General features: G+C 38.5%; 1 protein-coding gene across 11 annotated transcripts in view; it reads right to left on the bottom strand.

Moving 5' to 3' along the window:
- Positions 1–23,342, bottom strand: part of MAP7D2 (MAP7 domain containing 2) — an 89,071-nt gene that overhangs the window by 5,703 nt on the left and 60,026 nt on the right. The window contains exons 1-13 of one of the 11 annotated variants that reach the window (XM_042458865.1): positions 22,405–22,742; positions 22,118–22,232; positions 21,205–21,300; positions 17,912–18,022; positions 14,465–14,587; positions 13,562–13,710; positions 9,022–9,149; positions 6,352–6,596; positions 5,234–5,360; positions 4,705–4,909; positions 3,667–3,771; positions 2,538–2,591; positions 1,152–1,230 (exon numbers count right to left, since the gene is read on the bottom strand). In XM_042458865.1, the coding sequence (XP_042314799.1) occupies positions 1,152–1,230; positions 2,538–2,591; positions 3,667–3,771; positions 4,705–4,909; positions 5,234–5,360; positions 6,352–6,596; positions 9,022–9,149; positions 13,562–13,710; positions 14,465–14,587; positions 17,912–18,022; positions 21,205–21,300; positions 22,118–22,217 (1,522 nt within the window). In that variant the 5' untranslated portion in view covers positions 22,218–22,232; positions 22,405–22,742. Of the gene's footprint in view, positions 1–1,151; positions 1,231–2,537; positions 2,592–3,666; positions 3,772–4,704; positions 4,910–5,233; positions 5,361–6,351; positions 6,597–9,021; positions 9,150–13,561; positions 13,711–14,464; positions 14,588–17,911; positions 18,023–21,204; positions 21,301–22,117; positions 22,233–22,404; positions 22,743–23,342 lie in introns of those variants that run through there. The other 10 variants (XM_042458856.1, XM_042458855.1, XM_042458857.1 and 7 more) reach the window with 10 other exon arrangements.

Here is a 23,342-nt window from a genome sequence, read left to right as displayed (position 1 = left end):
TTTGAAAAACAGCTGGGTTGAATATTTATTTAACAATGTTTACATCCTGCCTTTCTAGGTACATGACAACTCAACATTGTGTGTGCATGTGTGTGTGCCTTCAAGTCACCTGTCAGCTTATGGCAACCCCATGAATTTGAGAGCGTTTCCTTAGGCAAGGAATACCCAGAGGTGGTTTTGCCAGTTCCTTCCTCTGAAATATCACCTAACACCAATGTTTAAAAATAAAAAGAAGCACGAAGGTAGAAGGGTAAAGTAAGTGGAAGAAAGTGAGAGTAAGTTGAGTGTAAGAAAGAAGATGGAAAAGGTGAGATAGTGAGGTAGAGTGGTTGTGAGATGAAAAGGTAGGGAGATAGGAAGGAAATGGAAAGAAGATAGAGATGGGAAGGATTAAACGAAAGAGGTTGAGTAGAGTAATGAGATTAGAGAGAAATCAGGCAAAGAAGTATAAGAAGAAGGAATAAAGAATATAACACTAAAGAGATGTTATATGAACTTCTTGGATTACCTATCAATTTGGTAAAGATAACTAGGGAATGAGTCATTAATAGATATAGGAAAGCAGATAATTATTGTTGGGAAAGTAAAGATAGATTTGGATAGGGTGTATATGAGATAGAACTAAAGCAGAATGTTAAGTAATTATATTACAAATCTACTTCTTTTAAAACATTCTTTCTATTTGTAGCTTTCCTTTGTATCAGTCTTGAGATGCTCAACACATATTTATTGTAAACGAAGGGATTAAGTGTAAGGTTGTTTTATTGTGTATGGTTGTTTTTAATATTCAATAAACTTTAATAAACTTTATTAAAAAAATAAAAATAAAAAGAAGCACAACCATATAAAATACAGCAAAATAATAGAATACAGCTGAAGAGATTGAGCATATTGAACTAAAGAGGATTTTCTGGGGTGCAGGAGTATGGTCTAGGGCACACAGCCCCCAAGCCTCACTCTTCAACTTCCCAAACCCTTACTTAATTTTTTTCTCCTGCTGTAGAGTGAATTTGGCCCAAAACTGGCCAAAACAAAACCAGCTGCAAATGCAGTGATTTACTTCCCCCACCTAACCCAAAAAGTTAACTAACCAAAAAGGTTAGCTTCAGTCCAGTGTGTGTGTGTGTGTGTGTGTGTGTGTGTGTGTTTACCTGCTTGACTGATGGCAAGTGGCTTTGGCTGTCTGTCCACATTTAGAGTTGTTGGCACATTTGGTTTTGTGTCTTCCTTCTGCATAATGAAACAGAGTTCATTAGATACAAATCTTTGTGTGTTTTTTAAAGGGATTGGGCTAAAATCATATAATCTTATCAGTTATATCTTGCTTAAAAAGTATGTTTTACACAAACATAGTAAGAAAATGATCTCTCACTGACTATTGCCTTCTCTATGTATTAGGTGAACTTTTCAGTCCTGAGGCCATATCCTGCATTGATTAGAGGTTGCATATGTGAACAAATGTGCAATACATGCATGCAGGAAAGCAAGCAAGGACACATGTACACAGAAAGAGAGGGTGTTTCCTTCACTGCACAATTAAATAAGTTTTATACTACTTCAACTGCTATCACTCCATCTAATGAAATGCTGGGATTTGTAGTTTGGTGAGGTAATCAGAATCCTCTGCTGCAGAGCTCTAGTGCGTTCTCCTGAAATACAACACTAAAGAGTTTTAGGAAAAGGCAATAGAGCATTCTAGAACAGAATTCCAAGTATGTTAGCCATGATAGTTATGGTTTCAAATTGCTGTGCAGTGTAGATACTCTCAGAGTCTGAACAACTGCAAACTTCCTAAGATGAATAATATCCTATCCTGTAGCTCCTTATAACAACACCATTTCACTTTGCCTTAATTTGTCTTGATCTTATTGACCATCAGAAAAGACCCCCAAACCAAAACAACTGCATAGTAGGAAAGAAGCAAGCAGTAGGGAGCAACTGAGATTCAACTACATGGTGTGTGCAACTATCCTCCCCCCCTAAACTAGTCTGTTTGTTTTACTGAAAAGCAGCAACAAAGGCTGCAAGTAATACCAGTAAACAGAAAGTGGATGGATTGTAATGATTTCTCTTCCTTCAGTTCCATTTGTGAATATTACCCCCTGCAAGCTTATACTTCTGGTGAGAAAAGGCTGCGGGGGGGGGGAGCTAATGTGTATATTTTGTACTGTGCCCTAGGCAGCACAGAGAACTGTTTTTCACCTCTTCCCCTTTCGGCAGGAGTGGATTATTTGGGCTCTTCAGACATTGCTGGACTGCAACTCCCATAGCCTCAAATGAGCAAAGCCCATGGTGAGGACACAACTATGGTATTCTCAACCATAATCTTGCCCATTTTATACTCAGTTAGTTTAGTTTGTTTCCTCCATGAGAGAAGTGAATGAATTGTGATTCTTCTAAGCAAGGTCAAAACTGACCATTTGTTTAAATTGCAGGTAAGGAATAGTATGTTAAGATTGCTATGTGAACAATATTTACTGTAACAAGAACTATGAAATTCTACACTTCCTCTCAAGGGAGAAAATTATTTTCCTTACCTTGAGTTCTGGGGTTTCACTTTTTCTTGTCCTTTTCATTATTTCATCAATTCTCTGAAACAGGAAAGGGAGGATATATGTTTACTGCCCTCTTGCTTACAAGTGTAATTGAAATTTCAGCAATATATAGCATAGAAGAAATTTCTCTACCTTCTAAAAATATTACTAAACTTCCCATAAAACATTTACAGCCGCGGCCCCTAAACTGTGGAACAACTTACCGGAAGAGATCCGTCTCATTACCACCTTAGAAGCCTTTAAAAAGGCACTTAAGACGGATCTCTTCCGCTGGGCCTATCCACCTGAACTTTTATAGCTGATTTTATGGAACATTCCCACTCTGACTTGATAGCATGGAAAATTGAGGACGATTTGGCCTTTTTAGTGATTGGTAGTAATGTTGTTGTTTTACTGACTGTATTTTTTAGATAATATTGGTAGTAATTGGTAGTAATATTGTTGTTGTTTTACTGATTGTATTTTTAGATAATACTGTATTTTGTATTGTATTGTGGCTTTCATTCTTTGCTGTAATCCCGCCTTGATCCGCAGGGAGAGGCGGGAAATACAAATAAAATTTATTATTATTATTATTATTATTATTATTATTATTATTATTATTATTATTATTTATTACACAGTTCTACAGACATGTAATTAAGATCAAAGATCTTTAAATGGCCATCTAAGTTAAAGTCAAATGGCCACATATGGCTGGATCATCACCATTAGCATAGTTTTCTGTGGTTCCCATTTTGGCTACAGTTTAACAGACTTGAACATGTAGTGATTGGTGAGAGGAAACCAAAATTTAGAGGGGTTACACATGTGGTAATAGCAGTTAACCTGGTTATACAAATGCTAATATTAATTTCCTCTAGCTGGCTTTGTTACATACTGTCCCAGATCACTACTGTCCCAATTACCATGCTGCTACTGTGTATCTCAAGCATATATTTAATCATATAACTGGTTAAACTACAATTTCGTGTGTAAATATAAAACTGATAATGACTGAACAGAATTTCAATTAGATCTAGCTCTTTTCTTATTTATATGGTTTCTTCTACATTCCTTGGAACAAATAAAAGTAACAAATTCTTCACATTAGTTTGAACAAACTTTCTACCTTCTTTCGCTCCAGTCTTTCTTGCTCTATCTGTTGCATAATTTGTTCCCTTTCCAGACGCAGATGTTCAGCTGCTTCCCGGGCCTTTGCTTCTGCTGCTTCTTTCTGATTAAATACATATATAAGACAACACAGAATGTAGTTGTTCAAATATAAAGCAGTTACCAGTCTCCAAAGGATGTGAGTACCACACCTTTCCTCTGAAGCTTCATTTAAATTTTCTATTAGCAGCTTATTTTATTTATTTTTTGCATGGCTAAGACCCCCATCTGGTTGTGTGAAAATATTCAGCTCATATTTCCCATAAGGGCCTGATGTACTGAATAGGGAGGTATGCACCAAATGTCTCTAATTCCCAGAAAGTAATGAAACAAAAGAACACAGGAATCTGCCACATAGAATGTAGATTAGTTCATCGAGTTCAATACCAGTGACTCTCTGGGGTCTTTTACAGCCCTCTCTGGAGGTACCAGGCATGGAACGTGGGATGCTCAGCATCCCAAGCATCTGCTACTGAACTATGACCACAAACACACACATACAGGAAGGGAATTTAAACAGTTCTCCAAGCAACACAGAGCTTCTCTCATGCCATTGTGATTTTACTCCACAAACATATTAAATATAATTCCAATTAAACACATATGGGTGACATTTTAGCAAGCGTGCTAAGGAAAGTAACATAGGTTCAGAGGTTTAACATTTCCTAGATAATATACCACAAAATTGTACTTTGTACAAACGGAAGGTCCACATTTAAATTCTCAGCATCTTCACTGAAAAAGCAAAAATAGGAGGGGTTGGGAAGGTCTCTGTTGGAGATTCTAGATGGGCAACACTGGTTTAGATTAGACCCAACAGTCTGACTTGGTATAAAGCAGATTCATATGTTCACATAAGAAATGGGAAACCTATAGATGAATTAGGTACCACAATGGCATTCCTGTATTTGGTGCTTTTTATGAAAACCTGCATTATTTAGACTAGGTTCCACCTTAAGAAAAAGCACATTTGAAGTATACTTCCAAAAGCTCATACCTGCATCTCAATCATAGCTCGTAGTTCCTTTTCTTGCTTTTCCCTTAGTATACGTTCTTCTTCAGCTTTTCTTCTAGCTTCCTCTTCAATTTTTTTCCTAGCTTCTTCCTCCTCACGCTTTCTTTCTTCTTCTCTTTTACGGGCCTCTTCCTCCAGCCGAACCCTCTCTTCTTCTGCCTTTCTTTTCAGCTCTTCTCTCTCTAGCCTTCAAAAGCAACAACAGTTTTTGTAAAGACTGACAGAAAAATTACAACATGTATCACATTTAACGTGGCATGGAATCATGCTGTATGCATTCAAAATGCTCCATCCTTGGAAAATAGGAGCTATGCCCCAAATTGTGGGGAACCCAAACAGGGAGATCATGGTCAAGGATGGGCAATGGTTTAGATAATTACAGATATCAAACAGAGTTAATGCCCACCTGTCGGAAAGTTAACATGATTAAAGGCTGAATGGCCAGCTTGTCTAAGAATACATTGCTGCCATCAGCAATGGGAGTAAATGGGGGAAGGTGTTAGTACAGTACCTTTCACGCTCTTCTCTTTCTTGCCTTTCTTTTTCCTCCTGTTCTTTCTGGAGACGAGCCTGACGTCTCTTCTCTGCTAGAATTTTTGTAGCTTCCTCAGCATCTGTTGTCCCAGCTGTAAGTTTCCCTAATAGTATGTTATTGTCAGTCAGTCATTGTATTTGACTAAAAGCCATTACAAATTTTTTAAAAATCAATAAAATCCAGTAAAAAATACATACATATACATGTATATCCATACAAAAAATCAGATCGACGAATCCCCTGCACAATCTATTGCAATACCTTTCAAATAACTAGCACAAATTCTTTTAGCAGCTTTAGCAAATAAGGCAGTTTTGTGTGTAACATATGGACCACAGTTTGAAAATAACCAGCATAGTTTCACTTAAGAGCTTTCACTCTGTAAGGAAGCCAAAATCTGTCCCAAAAATCTCTTCCTGGGGTTTTGATAAAGCTAGCAATACAGTAAACAGTGTGAAACATCCTCTATATCTCCCACGCCACAAATGCAGAGCCTTAAGTTTTACAGAACATTTCTATGTCTGCTATCCAAGACAGACATTGGAATAGTTCTGTAAATGCAGTTCTCAGAGGGGCAAAGGTAAGCATGTATATTGTTTATGATTATATGATTACCCTTACATGATTGGATTTCAATAGATAGTACTGACAGGGAAAATTTGAGGATCTGATTGAACTAAGTCTTGATCATTATACAACTTACAGATCCAGTCCCTCAGCTTGTTTTTAACTCTGGGAAAGATTTTTAAAAATCTGTTGAAAGGGTTTAGAGGTTAATAAATCTTGAACTGTCCAGCCACACTTCGTCCATTGTTTACTTAAACAAAGCTTAGGGAGGTCATGGTTAGGCCAAGAACTTTTCAGCACTCACTCATAGTTATGCATTAGACAAACCATCCTAGGGTGTTATCCTTCATATTGTACCAGTCTTAATCCCAGTGCTAATGTGATGGGAGGCAGGGCCAGGTTTAAAGGGTATAGAGCTAAAGTTGGCAACCCTAGTTATTTGAATCAGACCTAGTTATTTCAATCAATAGTGTTAAAGTGTATAATCTTAAGGAGTTACTTTAGAAGCCAAAAACAAAAAGACACACCTTCATTGCTTTCTATCTTTCCAGAAGAAGGCACAACTTTTTCAGTGATAGGTGAGCTTATAGCCTCTTCAGCAGGTGATGTTTGGGCCTTCTGACTAGTATTCTCCCTTTGATTATCTTTATGTTTTTCTGCCCTTTTTTTGGGTGTTTCTTGGTTCAGATTTGAAGAGACGCGGTGTTTCACAGGAGAAGCTGGATATGGTTTAGCAGTTTTTGGAGACTGAGGATACGTCTTTGTGACTGCCCTTTAAAAAAAAATCAACAATTCATTATTATTACCCAGAAGGTTTAGGAAATACAAGTAAGTAGTTAAGTGATCAGTTTCTTTCAGCCTTTTACATCAAATAGAGAATGAAATAATAATCTACAGACATGAAACAGAGTGAACATTAAATAGGCAGGCTGTCATCAAACAAAAGCAGGACTGTGCCAGTCAGCAAATTAGCCTGTTTTAAAAAACCCCACAGAGAGACAGTTGCATAAACTGGGATTAATATTAATTCATTTAGGATTGGTTCAGAAAAAAAATTACATGGTTATGAGTCAGTCTGAATTAATCTTGACTGGTACATTTCCTTGACATGAAAATACCTGAGGCTTTACTGGTATACTCTAGAGTGGAGGAAACGGGACAGTATGGGTTTTAAATGTGACATATACAAGCATATCAATACAGAGGCAATGGACAAGCTTACATGTCCCAGAAGTTTAATTGTTGTTTAAATAATTTTTGAATGGTAACACAGATCTGAATACTGCAATCACTGAAAGCCATAAGCAGCTATTTCAATAAGAGAACCAGTCAAATGCTTTGGTTTTTCCCTGAAAGGTTTTTCAATAGATTCTGGAGCCATCTATTGCAAAATATCTGTACCACTTTCTGACTTGGCCCTTATTTCAGACAAACAGATTCATCCTTTATTTTCAGCATCTTTTCCTTCTGGTAAAACATACTCCTTTCTTTACCTTTTAATTAATTCAAAATATCTTTCTGAGGCCCTGTCTGCAAAAATGCCTGTATTCCTCCATTCTGGCATCATCCTGTTCAGATGATGCTTTTCCCAAATCCCAGTTCTAGGCGAGCAGTCTGCATGATATCTGGCATGTTCTGCACCAGAACCGGGATATAACAGTCTTTGTTGTTGTTGTTTGCCTTCAAGTCACTCCCGACTTATGGCGATCCTAAGGTGAACCTCTCATGGGGTTTTCTTGGCAAGATTTGTTCACAGGAAGTTTGCCTTTACCTTCCCCTGAGGCTGAGGGCATGTGACTCGCCCAAGGTTACTCAGTGGGTTTTGTGGCTGAGCTGGGAATTGCATCCTGCTCTCCAGAGTCATAGTCCAATACTCAAACCGCTAAACCATGCTGGCCTTATAACAGATCTCTTGTCTACACCCTCTCAAGATCCAGAGCTTTCTGTTCCATCACCATGGTGGCTGTCTACATGTGCATCCCACTGAGCTACTCGGGCATCTGCCACTGCCAGAAATTTGCTTGGTTGGAGGTCAGAAAGAGGTGCCCGGCTATGTGATCATCGCTGTGTGTCTTATTCTGACCTCAGAAGTGAGTGACCTATGACAGTGGCAGATGTACAGGTCAGCTCAGTGAGACACCTGTGCAGATACCTGTGATAGCCAGCGAATGAAGGGCTAGGTACTGGTGCGAGGTTGGGGCAGCTATGAGTCCCTGAAGTATCCTGGCCCATGCAGACAGGGTCTAACAGAAGCAAAAAGCAAGAACTGTTATGATGTTTTTGTACTTTCCCTCCATCTATAGCCACCTTGAATCCCATTATGGGAGAAAGGTGGGACATAATTCCCTAAAATAAAATATCAATGGCGGGTTACAGACCGCCATTTAGTACGTATTCTATATGTACTAGGGTTAGGAAGGGGCGGTGCTTCCGCACCCCCCTAACCCTAGTACGTATAGAATACGTACAAGATGGTGGTGCCCTGTTCATACGGGCGCCGCCATCTTTACGTATCGGATGCTGTGTGTCCGAACGTGTTGCGGCGCTAATGATGTCGCGAATGCCGCCCCTGGCGCCTCGCAACGTCATTAGGGCGCCGCAAGAAGATGCTCCATTTTGGAGCTTCTTTTTTGCTCCGTAACGGAGCCGCGCGGTTTGGCTGCAGCAGCTCCCTTACGGAGCAAATGGCGGCGGCGGCAGACCGCCTCAAAGCGGCAGTCTATAACCCGCCAATATTTCTACCCAACGAACATTTCTGAAACCAGACCTAGGCAAAGCAAATCAGGTAAAATCACCCAGAATTAGTGGCTTGTTATGTGCCAACCAACTCCACATAAGCTCACCATGAAAAAGCTTGCAAGAGTGTGAGGAAGGGTCATGCTGGTGAGTACAGTACTTCAAACTGCTTTGGAAGGTTCTGCATGGGACAGAAATTCTAGTTTGCAAGCTGGGAAGATTTTGCATGGGACAGGAGATATGACTTACAGACTGAGATGGCTCTGGATGTCTGAAAGTTGGTACACTGTAGCAAACTGACAACATTTACACCTGCTCTATATATGTTGAAAACAAATTTTAAAAAACACATTCTAATTTTTAAAAAAGCACAGAAATAGAGCAATATGTGAAACCAGCATATTTTCTGCAATAATTAAAGTGTTTTGGGGGCCCAAAGAATGTCTGCAAAATATTCTTACTTTGGAGTTGCAGGTGAAGCTGATCGTTTAGACATGGCTGCAGGGGAGTCAGATCTTCTAAGGGGAGATCCCAAACCAGATGATGTACCAGGTGTTGTGGGCCGTTTCTCTTTCTTCTTCTTCTCATTCTTAAAAAAGAAGAGAGACATATTTTGGTTTCTTAAAAATTATGTTTCAGTTGCAAATACATATATTACAGAGAATCCTGAACCAATCAGTGTAACCGTAGTTTGTTATTTAATTTGTTAAACTAAGGGGAGAGATGTTTGTGGGATTTTCAGCCCCAGATACCAAGACATCTTACCTGGCCTTCAATACTTTGGACCTAGTAGTGGGGCTGCCTGGTTGAGTTGCTGCTCTCCTTGGGGCAGTAAAATCTCTTGAATATACAACTACAATTTCTAGGTATAGGTGGTGGTGGAAATCAGGGTGATTATGGAGAAGTGGGAGGGAGAAGAAAATCACATGGGCTTGCATCTTTCAGTTACCTGATTTCCTGTGTTAAGCTTAATTTTGAAGGGGTTTTAAAATGTCATTTTACATCCTATGTCACAAAACATATAAGTAAAATGACTCCATTCTGGTTACATCGGAACTATTATTACAGTATTATATACTGAATTATCAAACTAATGTGGTCAGAATTTTAGATAAAAAAGAAAATGTTTACCTTACTTCCTTATAATACTTTTAAGCAAACAAAAACAGTAACACTTGGTACTGTTTAAAATATTTAATTATTTAAAGGATTTTAGATCATATTACAGGGGTGTTGTCTTTTCAAGGCTGCTTCCTGAACATCTATTGCACATGTACGTATGTTCAAGTCCCTTGTAAACCTGTGAAGACCCCATGAATTTCATGGTGTTTTCTTAAGCAAGGAGCCCTCAGAGGTGGTTCCTCTGAAATATAGACTACAGCATCTGATATTCATTGGTGGACTTCCAACCAAGTACTAATCAGGGCTGACCCTGCGTAGCTTTCAAGATCATATAGAATCTGGTGCTTTTAGGGTAATTAGGCCCTAGGAACATCTATTACTATAATTAAACACACACACACACACACACACACAAAACTGAGAATACAAATTACATATCAAAAAAATCAAATATGATTAAATAGTAATTACAGTTTAAAAGTCTCTTCAGTTTCTCACAAAGGACAAACAACAATTTAAAAACAAATAATCTACAATTAATGATTATAAGCCAGTAGCACCTATCTTACTTGAAAACCATGTGAAACACAGGTCTGGATCTGGAAGGCCACACTGCTCTATTGTGGTCACTATTGTGGGCTACTTGAAGTGACATTACATCATTCCCTATTTTCTCTCCCATAACATTTCAAAGTCTTTAAAATTATTTAACCAGTTTTTTCCAGGTAAAAAATGTGTGTGGGGTAGCATGTTATGGCTTGAAGGAGGTCTCAAGTACCACTCTGAATTCCCCCCAAAGAACTATATGTGGCTTGTGGGTCGCATAATTTCCACTCCAGTTTCCCCTCAATGAAGACCCATGAGGTCATATTTTGTTATAACTGAAGTTTCCAAGTCATTGTCAGAAGCAACACATGGATATAAATAGTACATGCATGACTGAAACAAAGGGCCCAAACAGACAGGCCAAAATAAAGCTGCTTTGGATCACTTTGGACGTATGCTGTTTAAATGACTCATGCATCATAAGAGGCCAGAAGCTACACCAAAGCTGCGCTCTAGTCCTTAGGACAGGAATGTGGCTTTGGCATGGCTTCTAGCCTCTTAGGACTCATGTAGCATTTAAACAACATACATCCAGAATGACCAGAAGCAGCTTTATTTTGGCCTGTCTATTCAGGCCTAAAGTCTGTCTTCTCTAAATAGGGTTATAACTAGCACATCAGCCTAATCCTGTAAACCATAGTCTTAGCCACTGCTGTCACTTGTGGATTCACAGACAGTTCAAGATAACTTTTATTTTTCTCTCACTACACCTACATCTTGTTGGGACTAAGCTTCAACTTGTTAAATGGATTTGTAATTGGTTGACTGGCCGAACCCAAAGGGTGCTCAACAATGGCTACTTTTCATCCTGGAGAGAACTGACCAGTGGGGTGCCACATGGCTCTGTCCTGGGCCCAGTGCTATTCAACATACTGTATTTATCAGTGACTTGGATGAAATAATAGGGGGTGTGCTTATCAAATTTGCAGATGACACCAAATTAGGAGGAATAGCTAATACCCCAGAAGACAGGATCAAAATTCAAATAACCTTAATAGATAGAAAGCTGGGCCAAAGCTAACAAAATGAATTTCAACACAGAGAAATGTAAGGTACTGCATTTAGGGCAAAATAAAAAATAAAAATTGAAATGCATAGATATAGGATGAGAAACACCTGGCCTAATAACACTACATGTGAAAGGTATCTAGGAGTCCTAGTAGACCATAAGTTGAACATGAGTCAACAGTGTGATGCAGCAGCTGAAAAGCCAATGAGATTCTAGGCTGCATCAATAGAAGTATAGTGTCCATATCAAGAGGAGTAATACTGCCACTCTATTCTGCTTTGGTCAGGCCTCACCTAGAATACTCTCGGCACCACAATTCAAAAAGGATGTTGACAAATTGGAGCGTGTCCAAAGGAGGGCAACCGAAATGGTGAAGGGTCCAGAAACCATGGCCTATGAGGAAAGACTTAAGAGAGCTGGGTATGGAGAGATGGATAAGGGATGATATGATAGATCTGTTTAAGTGTTTGAGGGGTATCTGGAGGAATTTTAGGGCAACCCCCCCCCAAATGTTTTGGACCTGGGGATAAGAAAGGCCCTGGTGGGTTTGTGTGTGCTGCAGGGTGCACGTTCTCCAACCGTACATATGAGTCTTTAACCTCTGGAGTACTCTGCCAGCTCCTCAAGGTGCCCAAACTGAAACATATACAGTAACAAAAGGGATAGATGATGTCTAGCTGTATCTATCTGACTCTATCAAAACTGTAGCCACCTTGAGTCTCAATTATGGGGAAAAGGCAGGGTGTAAATAAAGATGAAGATGTATCTAGGCCAGTGTAAATATGAACGTTGTTGTTGTGCATCTTCAAGTCATTTCCTACTTATGGTGACCCTAAGGCAACTCTATCATGGGGTTTTCTTGGCAAGATTTGTTAAAAGAAGGCTTCCCATTGCCTTCCTCTGAGATTGAGAAAGTGTGACTTGCCCAAAGTCACCCAGTGAGTTTCATGGCCAAGATGGGAATCGAACAGTGGTCTCCACAGTCGTAGTCCAACATTCAAACCACCACGCTATGATGGCTCATTATATTACAAAATATATTGGAAATTAGTCACAACAAGTCTTTGGGGTTACTGGAAGGCTCCCATACTTTCTTGTGAAATATTAGAGGTGGCTTTAGATTACAGCAGAGGAGATTACATCTTCTTATTAACTCACCTGAAAGTACAATATGAAAGTATCAACAACAAAAAATGCTCTTACTGTGTAATTTTCTGTTTTGCATTTGCTTTATGTGAGCTTTCAAGTCATTTCTGACTTATGGTAACCCACAATGGCGTTTTCTTGGCAAGATTTGTTCAGAGATTTGTCTTTGCTTTCCTCTGAGGCTGAGAGAGTGTGACTTGCCAAGGTCACTCAATGGGTTTCCATAACTAAGCAGGGATTCAAAATGTGGTTTCCAGAATTGTCGTTCAATGCCCAAACTACTATACCATGCAGCCCTTATTTTGTATTTGATCAGCCTAAATAGCTAGATTGTTTAGTGTCCCCTAGTTTCCATTTCTGTTTAGTGGGTTTAGTACATGATGACTGTATATATGGAACAGTACTTTTTCTTTCCCCTATTTCCAGCTCCATGTGGCGCTATGAAACATTTAAAAAAAAAACCCTCTTGACTCTCAGCAAGAAGGACATAATACAGATAAATGTGGTTAAAGTCTATCCCATTAGTATTAACACATTTATTTTCTTTGCATAGGTCCAGGAACTAAAAGACACCAAGCAAAACTTTGCACATGGTATCTACATCTATATGCTCAGTAAAGAAAACTCAAATGAAGCAACTCAGTTTTTAAGCTGAATCATTGGCAGTGATGTAATGGCTTAGCTTTTTACTTTTAATTAAAGTCCTTGGAAGAAAATACACATAAGAGCACTTTAAAATAAAGCACACTTAAATCAATGAGAGTACCTGGGAGAGCCATGCAACTTGTAAAGAAAGGTACAGGCAGACTTATGCAAACTAATAACTAGCAACTTGCCATATCTAGTTTTAACAACTCTACATATCTTGGAAACAAGCATTATGGTGGAAATACAAATTCCCTAAACATTGTGGCAAGCGTACTCATTGTAAGCTTCACTGCTTTTTTTTTTAAAGGTGAATAGAAGAATGGAAACAACAGGATGAAGAAGGGTGGAGAGGAGGAAGAGAGCATGAGGTGAGTATCTTATCTTTATCCCTGAGAAACAGAATGTAAACGATCATATAAATATTTTAAAAACAGAGCTTCCATCTTGTTCCCACCAACTTTCAAACCCACCTGTGAGAATTCAGCTGCACTTGCTCCCTTCACTGCATCTGATGAGGAAGCAGAAGCTGCCTTCTTTCTCTCCATACTTCGAGTGGGGGAAGGCTTGTAAGGAGATTTAAGAGGGCTAGCTGGTGCTACACGAGGACAGATATGGAATACTAAAGAGTTATAGTACAATAGCAAGAGCAATAGGGAACACAGACAAAGGAAGTGAGGAAAGGGGGGAAAACAGCACAGACTTGTTAGAACACAAAAATTGTTCAAACACACCAGTGAATTTTTTTTCTTTTTTATATACAACCATCACATATTTGCCCTAATACCTTCACTCAATATGAGCATTATTTTGTCAGGATTTAAAGATCATCTGTAACAGATTTAAAAAGTCTTGTTCTGAGAAGTACTTTTTCATGTTAATCTTTCATCAGAAAATTCAGAAACATGTATCCAGTCTAAGCAATGACCAGAAACATCAGCTCTAGAGATGATACCAATATTAAAAGTTGCATAAATAATCTTAAAGTAGTTCACTGAATATTACTTGTCTTGTTTAGCTCTTCAGAGATTAAAATAGCACAAGCTATTTTAATAAAACTACTTTTTAAACCTTTAGTATGTTTTCTGAACAAATACTTTTAGTGGAAAATATAAGATGAAAAATGTCATCTTCAGTCACTATTTTAGAAAACAATGTTGTTTTGTTTATTTTGCCAACCTGTAATGTTACACTACTCAACACTCATATTAAGAGAACCAGGCAATCATCAAACAGGAATTCCTAGATGAAATATGTTAGGTGTTTCCTTGTTTGCAGGATCATGAGTGGAATAAAACTGATCTCTGTTATAAAGGAAGTATCTCATCTTTCCCCCCACAATGTGTCTAACACATTCTTTAAGTGATTAGGTTTACCTTGATCATTGTATTGCTCAGAAAGCATTAATGTACTTCGGCTTCTGGCTAAAGAAGCTTGTGTGGGAGTCAGTAGTCGAGAAATAATAAAGTTTTCCATTGGACTAAGGTGCATGCGATGAGCTGAAGGATGGAAGCAAATGAAAAGACATTAAGAAAATGACCACTTCTAAAACTTGCAAATAAATATAAGGAATGGACAAAACAAAATAATCAAAGGGAAAAAATCAACCATTAATAACTAGATTTATTTGCAAATCAAATTTAGGATTTATTATTTTATTTTATTTACAAAGGAAGTGTTCTCTCTTTTCTTGTCACTTTATGGCCTATTCAATCTAACTAGGGAAATATATGCTGAAGTACTAGCTTTCTTTGTGATTAGCCAGAAAATGGCACAAGTTTCCACTGATATTCAACTGATGGTATAAATGAATTAGTATATTTATGTGTTACTAACAGTAAGAGCAGTAGTCCTGCACTAACTGCTGGCCCTGTCTAGGTTAGTGGTCATCCAGATGTTTTTGGGTAGCCTCAGCCAGCATGACCAGAGATCATGAATTCTAAGAGGAGGAAATCCAAAACAACTGGAGGACCAATCAAGACTTACACTAATCTTTCAGCTATGGAGTCTTTTCAGCATGCAAGGAGTTTCTTCAGCACAACAGCTGTGACAGCCAGGGCAAACATGCATTTGACTTAATGAACAATATGGAAAGGGTTGGTGGCAATGACTTCCTGGGAAACAGCAGAACCATCAGCTTCTGTAACTATTATCAGAAATGGGACTTCACCTTCAGTATCACAAAGTCAGTGAAAACAGATATTCAGGATCAGGCAGGAGGCTGGGATGCAAGGCACTCTTCAATGGAAGTTAAGTTCTACAGGAATCAGTGGAATTTATTTGTGCACTGAAGCAGTATTAAAAATATTTTCAAAACTATGAGCTCAAATTCCATTAAGTTGGCAGGAAAAGAGGGAAAAGTCTAGTAAAAAGTAACAAGTCAGCATAGAACCACTCTCTTGAAAAGTCCTTTACTTTAATTAAATATTTGTCATCATCCACAGCTGAAAGTTACTGCTGTCACTGCCTAGTTCATCTGATTTATATGCATATTATATTTCTATACTGCCCAACAGCCAAAGCTCTCTGGGAGGTTCATAAAATATAGCCAAAAACATAAAATATAAAAACAGCCCAGGAAATATATCCTCAAATATGACAATTATGGGCATCAACGTATTACCAGAAAAACATGTACAGGACAGGACCATGCCAGGAGTTTGCTCTTTGCTTCCTTCTGACTAGAACAGGCACTCTCAGACTTTTAAAACATGCCCCTTTTCTGCTTCAAAACACTCTCTGTACAGTCCTAATACAGCAGAATAAGCATGAAGAGTTCTTTGTGTACCATTATGCATGTACAGGCTGCTTCTACCTGCACTAACACCAGATTTGCAAGGCAGTGTTGCACTGTGTTTGTGTGCTGGACTGAGACTTGGAAAATCCAGGTTCAAGACCCATTAAATTATGAATCTTAATGGGTGACTTTTGGTCAGTCACACTCTCTGTTTTTCCCTCTCTGTCTGACTTACCTTACAGGGTTGTTGTGGGATTAAAGTATGGTGGGGAACGAAGACACATGTATACCACATTTACTCACGAGGGAAATACATGATATGAATGTAATTAATAAATAACAAAATAAGACAAATGGATCAGGATCTTTCTAAATCAGACTAAACATCACACATAGGGTGATATCATTAAGAACATGGTAACAGCTGTTTAGAATCACTTTCTTACCATTTTGTTAAAAGCCTCACTGTACTGAGTTTAATTATAATATTGCTGTCTTTCTATAGTTTTATAGTATAGTAAACTGCTTAATAATTTTTTTTAAAAATGAAAGCAGTATATAAAGCATTTTAAATAAATATATAAAATCTATAAATACATGCAATCACATCCCCAAATCTGGTGAGGATTCCAGACAGATGGGGGAGGGAAAAATGCCTGTCTCTGGATTTGGTCACTCCTTTTAATAACCTGCTCCACTCCTTCTAATGTCACCTCCAACCTGCCCCACTATGTGAAAACCGAGCTTTGAGACTCTAACAATCTACTCAATTCTGCTTCCTGGTATATTTGGTAATGTAAACCTCACATTTAGGAAAGCAAAACATATCAACATTATTGACAGCTGCGAATATTATTTTAATCATGTTGAAAATTGCCTTCCATCTCAACCCTAGTGATAAGCTAGGGGCACGAATCAAATAATGACTAATTAAATAAACTTATTCAGTCATTGCCTCTCTTTTTGTGCATACGTATGTGTATATTTTTAAAAAGTATCTCAGAAAACATATCTTTAAGCGTGTGTGTGTGTGTGTGTGTGTGTGTGTGTGTGTATAAACAGCCATTGTAACATAGTAATTAGAGTGATGGGACATCCATCACCTGGGATATCTAGGTGCAGGGTTCTGTCAATGAACATTCAGTGGGTAACTGTGGTTCAGTCACTCTCACTCAGCCTGACCTACCTCACAGGACTGTTGTATGTCAGCTTGATCTCACTAGGTGGTATAGAAACATAACAACTACTGAGTACAGTCTTAAATATGTTAATGGTTGGGGGGGAATCAGGATAACACGGAGAGGAACTGGACTAGAGGCATTCCACTAAAACAGATAGTATCCCCCAAATACTGTCAAGCAAAAGATCCAATATTATCTGCAGTTCTCCCACTGGCAGGTGCTGGTAACAATCCCTCATGTGGAGATCTCTATTGATGGGGATCCACCAGGTCTGGATGAGCTGAATCTAAGTCAGCTCTATTTCCTCAGCACCAGGGATAGAGGAAGACATTTTGCTGCCTGAGTCATAAAGGCAAATTGCAACACCCTCCTGTCTGGGTAAGCCATGTTGCACAATTATCTAAATCCATCCCAGTGTTTTGGCACAACTCTCCTCATTACCGGTAATTGGACCTAGTCTGGTCCTATGCTAGCCTGCAATATGGTGTGGCAAAAAGGACACCCACAGCCAGCATCAACATCTGCCTGGCTAGCTTGAACCAGCACAGCCTGAAATCCAGTCATGGACTCACCATCCTGAGCATTCTAGGCTTCCCTTTGAAGAGCTCTGCCCAGTGCTTAGCAGAGTACCATTAAGATACAAGCTGTATTCCTAAGCACTACTAAAATGAAGCATCTGAGTACTGCACTGTCATTTTCTAAAAGAAGCTTGCCCTTACAATGCTAATAAAAAATAAAACTGTAATATTTATTCTTATCTTCTGTAGAGGCTGTTTAATCAAGAAAGGGAGAGGAAGCTGGCAGGAGGTAGGTGGGAGGAAAGGGAGGAGGAGAGAAAAATACATTTTTAAGACACAAAAGGAGAGATTATTTCTGGTGTGACAACAAACAGCACATTCACTTGCCTCTGTCAGGGGAATGTGTTATTGTTGCTGTGGAGGAGGAGAGGCGCTTATTGATAGGCGACTCCATTTGCTTTGGAAGATTCATTGTAGAAGCTGAAAGTTTGTCACATGCTGCAGAGAGATGCATTGAAGACATTTATAGTCATTCCACAGTGCTGAATACTCCCAGAACTAACCTTTAATTTTGTTACCATGGGGCCTGTGATTGGATTAGGGCAAAGAATATAAGGTACATCTATCCAACCCAGAAGTCAGAGCTAATTCAAGACATAGGGTTTCTTCTTACAAGCTTTAACATTTCAGTTTTACAATATGATAGATAAGATTATTTCACAATGAAAACCAAGAATAGGGAAAGAAAGAGAACTAAACCAGGTAAAAAGGAATAAAGAGTAATGCTAACTTTACAGGTAGGTATGATGAGAAAATACTGTATTTCCAATATTTCAGCTTCATTAATGGAGATGCTCAATAACTCTTCATAATTTGTAAATAATTCAGGGATTGCCAATGTTTTTCACCATGAGTAGCATCCTGTTCACATCTGGTGAACACTTCCGAAGCTCAAAGCAACTGGAAAGATAGCTACCCTACCCTTCTTCCCCTCAGCACTATGCGTATGTTGCACACACTGAGCACCTTTGAAGCTCACTGCAAGAGGAAGCACCACTGGTTCTCTCCTCTTCACAGGTACTGAAATTGAAAGGAAGAGCAGGGACCTGACCTTACCCTGAACTTCAGAAGTAACACATGAATACATTATTAAAAATGTGTGGCCTGCCAAATGTTTCGCAACACCGCTTACCAATGGTTTGCTGGTTAGAACCTATGAGAGTTTGAGTCCAACAACATGATGAAGGCCACATGTTGCCCAGCCCAACCCAGCCCTACAGGCATGACTCAGAGGCAATGACAAGTTTTGTTTGGATGCCAAGGCTGACACAAATATGTGGATTGTTGCTATTTTTTTTTATATTAAGTATCTAGCAATAACCAGTGTCCATCAGTGGTACTGCAGAAATCTTTTTAGGTGCTTGGCAAAGGAAGGTGTTATTTCAGCACTCATTTTGAAAATAATGGCTGAAATCCAATTGCTAGCCCCACCCAGGATAGACTCACTGAATCAAGTATGGAATGGACAGAAATCCAGTGATTCAGTGGGTCTGCTGCACTCCAGGTTTAACAACTGGATTTAGGCTATTAGTTTTAATTACAGCTTAGTATAATTGGCTTCAAATTTCTTACATAAATACCAGTACAAAGCATGAATGAAGTTATATAATCATTTATAAGTAATAAACATACTCTGTTGGCTACATTTTACCTGGTGTGAATGTTTTCATGTAAGCAATCAACTAGATCACCAGGGTCACTGCTTTAATACAGCATTTCCCTGAACTGCTATCTGAATATAAGATTGTTTTTTCTGAGAAACAAATTGTAGCCATTCCAGGAAAATTCTTTCCTTTTCTGGTGATCCCAGGGAAAGCACTTGGGTTTAGTCATTAGACACCAGCTCATTTCACTTGGTTCCCATCAATACTACCTTACTCACATTCTTGCTTCTTAATTATATTGTAATGTGAGTGAATTTCAGGGAGAACAAACTCTTCTTTATGTATAATTCACACACTGAAGGAAGGGCAGAAACAGAGTCATGCCATTGGTCCTACCCCACACTTTGCCCCCATCCTTCCCAAGGTAAGTCCATGCCTTGGGAAGGGATCCCTAAGCAGGGAAAGGCTATACACATAGACTGTATGTAGGCTTCTATGAGTGTTGGAACTCAGCACTAATAGTATTCTACCTTTTGTGGAGATCTACCCATGTACTCTTCCCTGGGCCATAATCATATTCATTGTGTGGGCAATGGAATGAGGCAGGCCTAACACTGTCCACAGCCCTCTACCCAGAGCAGCTACTAAAGGAAAGTGTTAGAAGCTGGTATATAGATACTGACTTATAGAAGTGAACTTTTCAATAGAAAACCAAGTACACATAAGTAACAGCAAGTCATCTAAGTCTAAATGTAGGGCTGGAAAATTGTAGAAAGGCAGCAGAAAGTTGTTGCAAACATAATATTGTGCTAGTCACAACATAAATAGTAGTTACCTGTTTAGATGACTTAACTCTGAGTATATACATGGAAAGTATCCAGGTGTGCTGCCAAAATACAAATCCAGGTTTTTAGAGTTGCTAGTCTTTACTGAATTACTAATCAAAGACTAGATTCCACTAGCAATCTAATACACCAAGAAAAGCTTTTAAAATAATCCACTGCAGTCCGTTATGCTCTTGCTCCAAATGAATTCTACAATTTAATACTGTCATTAATTTAAAGTAAGGTAATGATTAGTTCTTTCTGCCTTTAGGTAACAAGTGTATGATTTCTGAAGGGAAAAAAAGATATTTCTATGTGCTTATATTGTAAAATTGAAATGTTTTAAAGCTCATTTCCCCCAACATTTATTTTTACCTTACTCAAAAAGACACACAACACACACAAATTCCCCACACTTGGACAAAAGATGATGAACTTCACAATAGCTAGTGGGAAACGTGTTTGGAATATCACTATGATGTTAGAATGCCAAGCATGCATTGGTTCATTATGGCAAAACCAAAAATAAGAAGAGAGACACTGTGCAGTATATGGGTACAATTCACCAAGCTCTCGTGCCACTTATTTCATTTCAACAGGATTTGTTGCATTCACTCTAAGTGAGCCTTACCCAACGTGGTGCTGTCCTGATATTTTTGGCCTACAACTCCAAGCAACCCCAGGCAGTATAGCCAATGTTCAGGAATTACAGGACCTATAGTCCAAAATACCTGGACAACACCAGGGAGTTTATCACACTGGGATTAATTTCGGCATTAAAGAGAAATTAAAGTGCAATTGCGTAAATAAAGTGATATAGGAAAAGCATTATCACTGAAATTCTGACGATAAAAAGATGTGTGTTGATGCTTCTTTGTGACCACTTTAATGGTGGGCTTTGTGAGACGTTGTGTGAAATTGTTTTATGTAATTATGCAATTTTTCCGGGATATTCATGGGATAAACTCCCAATCTCCTTCGTGTGAAAAACTCTCAGGTTGGGAAAGGCCACTCTAAGTGGAAAAGGGACAGCTACAGCACTTGGGGGAATTGGGCCCTTAACTTCCAATGTGAACACTCTCAAGGATCAAACTGAAATAACAGAGAAAATTAGCCGTTATTGGAAAGGACAAAACTGGTGGATGTGTTAAAGTGATAGACAACACAATGGCACTGTGAGACTCTCAAATACCATTGGAGGAATCAGTTGCAGCAGTTGAGGCCAGAGGGTCTGGAGGAGGGGTGTTGGCAGCTAAACCTACAGGGGGTGGGGTATTTTCTGATTCACCTACACAACAGAAAAAAAAATCAGAGCAAAGAGAGGTGACAGATTACATCAAGGGAGTTAAGAACCCAAATAATGCAAAAAGGCTTTTAATATATCTGTCTCTGGAAATGCTAACAGCTTGTCCTTCTCAGGATGGAGATGGATTTCTCTGTACCTCCCTGGAAAAAAACAAAACCCTGTACCAAATGCTTCAGCTTTCATATGGAACATAAGTACTGAAAAGGTCTCTTATCACTTTAAAACAACAACAACATATTTTAACTTAAGAAAACCTATTAAAACAAGCTGGTGAATTTAAACACATTTGGATGATTTCTGAAAATAATAAATGTTAATACATGGTTGGTGGTAAATTAACTGGATTTTGAAATCAAACCAAAGAGAGAGCAGCTAGAGAAAAAGGTAGAATTCATCTTCATCTGTAAATACTGCACTATCATGGAGAAGTCCCCTGAGCTTTTAAGGAGTGCCTAGGATAAAAATAGACTGTCTTTTGCCAAGTCATACAGAACTGATAGCCATGATAAAGCAGTGGCTCATTTCAACAGTGTTTTATTTGTTTCTTTATTTCTGACATACCATGTAGACAAATGTTGGTGTTGGCCCACTTCCAAGAAGATTATCAGAGTATGAAAATTAACAATAACATCTTTTTTAAATCATGCATCCCAAGGCTCCCTTCACCCTCTCTCTCACTCTCTCACTAACAGGCACGCACACTTTATAGTCAACCATCAAAACAGATTTTGCAGCTTTTATTTTAATCCTGAGCATCTGCAATTCAGAATCTGCAATGCAGCCAGCCGGTTTCACTCACCATCTCTGTCTCCTGAGCCTGCAGCCAGTGCTCCTCCCCACGACCATCTTTTCTGTTTCTGCTCTAGCTGCTGACTTCGCTCCATGGACCTCCGCATCATAGCTTCTAATCGTTCCTAAACAAACATTCAGCAAGAAAAATAATAACATTTCTGACTTTCTTAAAGAACCTTGTTACAAAAAAATAAAAACAAATCATATTGTGTTTTTATTCTGGTTATACATCCATGCAAGTTACCAGCATTGCTAAAAAGAATGAGCAAAAGAGCAGCTGCCACATCCACTCACCTCCAAAAATATGTATCTTTTCTCTGCAGTCACTACTGAGGTCACTATAGAGGCTGAAGTTAGTAACACAAGTTACATCACCTCCAAGCATCTGCTCCTGCTGGCAAGACTGCTGCTGTGCCTCTGTCTGGGCTTAATTTGTTTAAGAATAATGCATGAGATGCATTAAGCTGTCATCTCAGCAGAGCTACGTTTCGCTCCTTCAGTGGTGAAGCTCAGTTGCTGCAGTGAATCCTTCTGAAGCACTGAAATTACTTTTATACATGTAATCACCATGAATAAAACAAATAACTCTGACCACTGATATTGTTAAAAAGGAGTATTTATCTACAGTTGCTGTTTTCATTACTCTAAAGTCTATCTACTTTAAGGAAAGGAAAATAAAAAGCTCCACCTCTTTCTACTTCCTCCTCCCACTTCTTCTATGGTCTCCACATTATCTCTTCCTAAAACATGATATCAGTACAGAATTTTCCTCTACCTTCTTCCTGACCAGCTTACCAAATAATATTTCTTAGTCAAACACTAAATCATTGAACTTCCAGAACAGACTAGATTTTTTAAATTCAAATCTTATTTATCTTTGTTCAACTAGGGTTAATAATTGGACTAAGGATGCAGCAAGTGAAATCCCTACTGACACATTTTTAAAAGTGTTTAAAAATGTTTATCTCATTTATGTGCCATGCTATAGAGCTCTCAGGGCAACATACATAAAACCAAACATAGTAAGACAAATAATATCACTTAAAAAAAAAAGAGAGCATGAAATGAATTTCTGTGGATTACTGTGGGGACAAGAAAGAATCATATCATGTTGCCTTGAAATTCTCAGGATAAAAAATGTGGCAAAGTCTCTCAACAACGATGACAGAATTAATGCAATTGTAAAAAAAGAAAAAAAAAAGAAAAGAATTGATTCAAACATTCAAACACAA

Source organism: Sceloporus undulatus, chromosome 3, assembly GCF_019175285.1.
Source record: "Sceloporus undulatus isolate JIND9_A2432 ecotype Alabama chromosome 3, SceUnd_v1.1, whole genome shotgun sequence".
NCBI classification, from domain to species: domain Eukaryota; kingdom Metazoa; phylum Chordata; class Lepidosauria; order Squamata; family Phrynosomatidae; genus Sceloporus; species Sceloporus undulatus.
Note: the sequence above shows the minus strand (reverse complement) of the source record. Positions and strands in the feature narration are given on the sequence as shown.